The sequence below is a fragment of the Mirounga leonina genome, unplaced genomic scaffold (genome assembly GCF_011800145.1).
Source record: "Mirounga leonina isolate KUSES-001 unplaced genomic scaffold, KU_Mleo_1.0 Mir_173, whole genome shotgun sequence".
NCBI lineage: Eukaryota > Metazoa > Chordata > Mammalia > Carnivora > Phocidae > Mirounga > Mirounga leonina.
Genome location: NW_023270447.1, coordinates 85531096 through 85537317, shown reverse-complemented (window position 1 = coordinate 85537317; position 6222 = coordinate 85531096). Strand labels below are relative to the sequence as shown.

The 6222-nt window shown below is 54.7% G+C and overlaps 1 protein-coding gene across 2 annotated transcripts in view; it reads left to right on the top strand.

Annotated features, from left to right (window-relative positions):
- The first annotated feature begins 588 nt into the window (after positions 1-588).
- Positions 589-6222, top strand: part of AGTRAP (angiotensin II receptor associated protein) — a 12836-nt gene continuing 7202 nt past the window's right edge. For both annotated transcript variants that reach the window (XM_035019791.1, XM_035019790.1), the window contains exon 1: positions 589-679. In XM_035019791.1, coding sequence (XP_034875682.1) covers positions 653-679 — 27 coding nt within the window. In that variant the 5' untranslated portion in view covers positions 589-652. The remainder of the gene's footprint in view (positions 680-6222) is intronic.

The window sequence follows — 6222 nt, the reverse complement described above, 5'->3', positions numbered from 1 at the left end:
GTATTTCCATCCGCTGACCCCCCCCTCTGCGCCTGTCCGGGCTGTCCTGGGAAGCGAGCTTCCTCACTCCCCCCCATTGCAATACCCCTGCAACGGTCTTGAATAAAGTCTCCCTTACCGCTCCAGCAAGTGTCAGAATAATTTTTTCATCCTCAACATGAATGAGCTCATCTAACCTCGCAAGGATCCTGAGAGGTAGGTACCATCAAAGTGTCCACTTAGAAGCGAGGAAGGAGGGAGGAGAGAGGTCTCCTTGGGGGTGAGACATCAGCTGTTGGCACCTGGACGTTCCCGCAAGTTCTCCGGCAGCAGGTGGTCCCATCAATCCATCTGTTGGGATACTAACCAGGCAAGATATGGCGTCCTTTGCGACGCAAATCCCCATATTCTCCAACAGCCTGCCGGAACCGCGTGGGAGGCGGCGGGAGCTAGAAAGCCGGAGGGAGCAAGGCGCCGGACGCCGTCTCCTGGCAACCGGGCCGGGGTCACGTGACCCGCCTCACGTGGCCGGGAGCGGCGCCGGAGACCGAGCGGCCGCCGCGAGCGGGGCGGGGCGGGGCGGGGCGGGGCGGGGCGGGGCAAGTTCGTTTCCCGAGTTCCGAGCCCAGGAGCCCCAGCGGCTGCCGCGCAGGTGCCCTCCGCCTGGGTCGGGATGGAGCTGCCTACCGTGAACCTGAAGGTGGCGACGGGCAGGGGGGGGGCGCGGGCGGGCCGGGCTCCCCCAGAGTGTGTGGGGCGTTTGCTTTTTTCAAGAAGGATTTCCGAAGTGAGAGGACCGAGAGCTCGGGGCAAGAGGGGGTGGTAGGGAGACAGCGAGAGCGTGGCCCCCAGGTGGGAAGGACGTGAGCAGACCGGCCATAGCAGGGAGGGGAATCCGGGGAAAGGCCAGCAGGGAAGACCGAGGGGGAGCTGGAGGCGGTAGGGGAGGGAAAGGGCCGCCCGTTCCCCTTTGCAGCCTCGGCGCCTCCGGCCCGGCCCGCGAGTCCCGGGAGCCTGAGGATCGCTTTGGCCTGCGCGCCCAGAATCCCCTGGAGAGAGGGAGGGAGCGAGCCGCGGGGTGGGGGCGGGCCCTGAGAGCCCAAGGGGTCTCGGCGGCGGCCACCTGCCGGTCGCCCAGAGAGGAGGCTAGACCTTTCACCTGCACGCCCAGCACCGCCCCGCTGCTTCGTTGGCTTCATCAGGTTAAGAAAACCCGAAATTCCCAGACCCGTGGTTTCCAAAGCTTATAAATCCAGCGTCCTTATTTCATAGGAAACAGGAACTCCAATAGAAGTTACTTAGAAACAGAAAACCCCAACTTTGTGCCCTTAGGAAAGCACTGCGCGGCTTCCTGGGGTGTCTTCATTTCCTGTGGCATGTTCTCAGCTCCTCCAGATGCCAGTGGCTTCTTCATTTTGTCCCCGGCCCTGCAGGCGGGCTCCGCTTCTGGACTGCGCTGACGGCAGAGGGGCTGGGTGGGGCCTTTAGCTTTGGGCTGGAAGGTGTGAACGTTGGCCCAAACCTGCCATTTGGGGTCTCGGTGCTGTCCCCCTAGAGACTATATCCAGGAACGCCCTTTTACTCCCCAGTGACAAAGCATTTAGCACACGTGGTGTCCAGCACTGAAGGAATCTAAGAGACAGAGGACCACAAAACAACACAATCCATATTTGGATTATTAGACGGGGTCTGTGTTATGACTTAACGGAGGCAGATTTCCCTTAATCTCATCTCCCTCCCAGACGCTTCCAGCCAGTTTGGTTTACAGGAGGCCAACCGAGGTTTGTTGGTATCAACATTCACTGTGTTCCAGGCAGTGTGGAGTCAGTGCCCACTGCCTTTTCTCTGATGAGAGATTTGCCTAAAATCATGGCTAAGAGAGCATCAGGCGAGGGACAGAGCTGCAGGAATGGAGAGGGCAGGGGGCCCTCATTCCTGGAGCATCTGTGGTATGCCAAGTGGTTCATTTGATCACAGCCACTTCTGAGAAAGCTGATATTGTCGCCTTTCTTACAGATGAGCAAACTTCGGGGCAGATAAGTAACTTGCCAAAGTCCCACAGGGATTAAGTGGCAGAGTTAGGCTTTGAACCCACTGGGGTCAGACTTCAAAGCCATATCCTCTCCTGGCCACCAGTTAGGGCTGACTTTGGCCTTGACGGTGTCCATCCACTAGGAGGGCTTCGTCTGTTTGGGGCTTTTTTTTTTGAGCAACTTTATAGGCCTGACAGGCCCAGTGTGCCCACAGGTATGAGCTGTGCTGGTGTTCTCTGCCCCAGAGTGAAACGGGGCGGGGGGGGGGGGGGGAGTGGGTAGGGGAGGGCCTTCCCTTGGCTTAGGAAACAGGACCCCAGGTTTCCAAAGGTCTTAGCTGCTACCAGTCAGAGACCAGTAAGTGCTGGGAGGCCCTGAGGGGCCAAGGTTGCCAGGGAATATACATCCCATTGAATTTGAATATCAGATCAACAGTGAATAATTTTCTAGCATAAGTATATCCTAGGCAATATTTGGATCACACTAACAAAGGGCTTATTAACCAAAATTCAAAACTAACTGGGCATTCTGTATTTTTGTTGTTGTTGTTAAATCTGGCCACTGTAGGGAGGGCGGCTGTCGACTCCTTGCTTGTAGGCACTTAAGTGGGATGTTCTGAGCCAGCCCCTCAGGAGCTAGGAGAATGCATGCCTGTGGACCTGCATTCCCTCGTTTCATCTATTCCGTGGCATTTGGCTGAATCCTGCTCATGCCCAGCCCTGCCGGAGTGGTCAGTGGTGCCAGGTGAAAGAAACAGCTGCCCCAGGCCCTTCACACAAAGGGCCATCCCTAACTGAGTCCCATCTATGAGGAAGTCCCAGCTTCCTGTCTTCCACTGTCTTCTGTCCAGCCACATTGGCTTCTTTTCAGTTTCCAGAATGTTCCATGCTTCCTTCTGCCACAGGGCCTTTGCAGGTGCTGCCCCTTCTGCTTGAAATGCTCTTCTTTGATCTCTGCCCCTAGTGAACCCCCTGCTCACCGTTTTTACCCTGGCTTAAATGTCACTCCCTCAGAGAAGCCTCCTAACCACCCCACTCTCCCCCACCCTACCCCGTTGTAGAATGAGGCTCCTTTTCCTTTACTATAACTGTCCCTCAGAAAGAAGGTCTCACTGGATCCCTCATTCCTAAGACGATGATCTGATCAGCAGGTGTCTCCCATGACATAAAAGTTCTGCCACAGCTGCCCTGCTCACCACTGAGCTCACCGTTGAGCCCCCAGGGTGGGTGCCAAGCAGATGCCAGGGATGCCGAGTGAAGTGTTTGAGAAACTTAGCACCATTTGATCATGTGTTTCAAGCCTCTGGGAAAAGAAACCTCATGGAGTCTTGTGAGAAAAGGCTGTGGGAGGAGGGTCCAGGGAGTAGTGTAGCATTAGGGTTAAGGACTCAGGAAGCCGACTTCCTAGTGGTAGCAATGAGAATGGCCACGCACTGAAGGCTGATCACCTGGTGGGCGCTGTGTTGTGTGTTTCACATGCCTCTCCACCTCCCTGGACCACTAGATCCACAGAACAACCCCATGACATAGACGTGATGGTCCCTACTTTATAGAAGAGCAAACAGCAGTTCCAAGAGGTCAGGTGACTTGCCCAAGATCACACAGCTTCCAAGTCATGGAGCCCCGGCTCCATAGGATCAGATCTGCATATTTGGCTTCATTGCCCACACAGTTAACCACTGGCTGACTCTGCCTCCCCAGTATGGCATTCCTGACTTAGGTCTCTTAGCCTCAGCTACCCTTGGGGACCTTACTGCCTCATGTAACAGGCTGCTGAGTGTTTACACAGGACTAATAGAACTATATTTCCCGTATTGATCTGTCTGTTGGCCTTAGGTCTGTCTACCTCCTGTCCTAGAAGTCTCTCGCCCCCCACCCCATTCGCCCCTGGGCCCTCTAGTGGCACATAAAGGGTCTAAGTCCTGGTCCCCATTACCCCTTGGCTTCCCCTTAGCCTTCCCTTCTGGTTAAACCTCCTCATTTCCATCTACCCTTCCCTTGCTCTTCCAGATCCTGACAGCATAGCACAGACTTTGCCACTTACTAGCCCTGTGACCTTAAGCAGGTCTCTTAACTCTCTGACTATCCGTTTCCTCACTGTAAAAAGAAGATAAAAATAAACCCTACCTTCTAGGTTGGTAAGAGGAGGATCCCGTGGTCCAGGAGTTGGTGGGGCATTACATTTTTAGTAGCAGAAAAAGACCAGATAGAGCTATCAGACATTTGCATCTGAGCTCTCTTGTTTGTAAGTATCACACTGTGGGCCGATTACTTAATCTCCCGCTGCCTCAGTGTCTTCATAAGTAAAAGAGCATGAATAGTCCCCCACACACAGTGGCCAAGTGTTCGAGGCAGTGCAGACACATGGCAGGCAGGTCCTTGTCAGGAGGTGCGTTGTTAGCTTGTTAGTGCTGTTACAGGATGCCTGTTCCACGTGGGTACTTATGGTTGTTATGTGGATTTGTACAGTGACTGTCAGACACCTCTCTGTGGTTGAGGCACCCCACTGGGACATATGGGGGCGGGGGATAAAGATTGCGTCCAGTTCGCAGAGAGTGAACCTTGGGCATAGACGCAAAGGGACATGGCCCCTGGACCAGAACCCAGGCCTCCAGTCCAGCATCCTGTGACCCCCAGCTGCCTTGGCTCATCCTCCCTCCCCTGCCCCGTCTTCTGGGGAAAAGCCAGGCAGCGTCCCGGGCGCCAAGCACTGTATGAAGAGTGCAGGAGCTCCGATCTCTCTTTGCTCTTGCCCAGCCAGGATGGGCTGCCCAGGCGCATTCTCTCAGAACGCAGTGCCTTCCTCCCCTAGTCTCTCAGGCAGTACCTGAGAATCCCTAGTGTCCCCTTGGTTATCAGAAACCTTCCTAGCAGCCGGCAGACAGTTCTTTGTGCTGAGATGAGTCACTGTTCCCTCCTGTGTCAGGAAGAGCCGGGCCCATTTGGCTCGGTTTCTGGTTGGAGCTCTTCTGGACACCAGGCCTCTGTAGGCCTGGGTGGGTGTGCCCTCCCATTACGAAGATGGGGAAACTAATAAAGAGGAGAATTCGTCTTCTGGGGGTTTCTATTCTCAGGGGCTTAAGAGACATGATCAAAAGTGCTAAGTTTCTTAACTATTTATAAAACAAAAGTGACGGCACATGGAGGGGACACAGTATGTCTTTAGGGGTCCTCAGTGTTTCCAGGTTGCACTCTTCCCAAAACAGATGGCTTAGTTTTGGACTTCGGGCAGGTGCTCACTGCGTATTACAGGTCTTTCTGGCGCTTGGCAAAATATTTGTCTCACGGGTGACACAGCCATTTCCCCACAGGCTTGCCTGCATCTCAGCTGGCTTCCGGGTCTCAGCTTTTCATCTCCCCTTCATCAAGCAGGGCTCTGCAGGGCCAAGAAGTACCCACGTGTTAAAGACCCACTGTGTGCATGGTCTGGATGTGGGAACCAGAGCACTTGGAAATGAAGATGGTTTCTGGAATAGAAGCCAACAGTGGGGAAGGCTCAGGTGTTGATTTTCAGGAGAAAGGTGGTCATGTGACCTGCCTCCCCTGTGCTCCCTTCCTCGGTGTTTGCACTCAGTCTGAAAGCCGGACACCAGGACCACTGCGGCTGGTCACATGCTGGGGCCTTTGAGGCAGGGCTTCTCCCCTCTGTGGACAGGGTTTCCTGTCAAGACAGAGGGGGTATTGGTTGGCTCTTGAGATAAAGATCAGAATTCTTTCCCACACCCCCAGGCCTGGCCCTGCCCACCCCCCAGCTTCCTGTCTGTCTTCCACTGTCTTCTGTCCAGCCACATTGGCTTCTTTTCAGTTTCCAGAATGTTCCATGCTTCCTTCTGCCACAGGGCCTTTGCAGGTGCTGCTCCTTCTGCTTGAAACGCTCTTCTTTGATCTCTGCCCCTAGTGAACCCCCTGCTCACCGTTTTTACCCTGGCTTAAATGTCACTCCCTCAGAGAAGCCTCCTAACCACCCCACTCTCCCCCACCCTACCCCGTTGCAGAATGAGGCTCCTTTTCCTTTACTATAACTGTCCCTCAGAAAGAAGGTCTCACTGGATCCCTCATTCCTAGGATGATGATCTGATCAGCAGGTGAGACATAAAAGTTCTGCCACAGCTGCCCTGCTCACCGTTGAGCCCCCAGGGTGGGTGCCAAGCAGATGCCAGGGATGCCGGGTGAAGTGTTTGAAAATTTAGCACCATCTGATCATGTCTCTC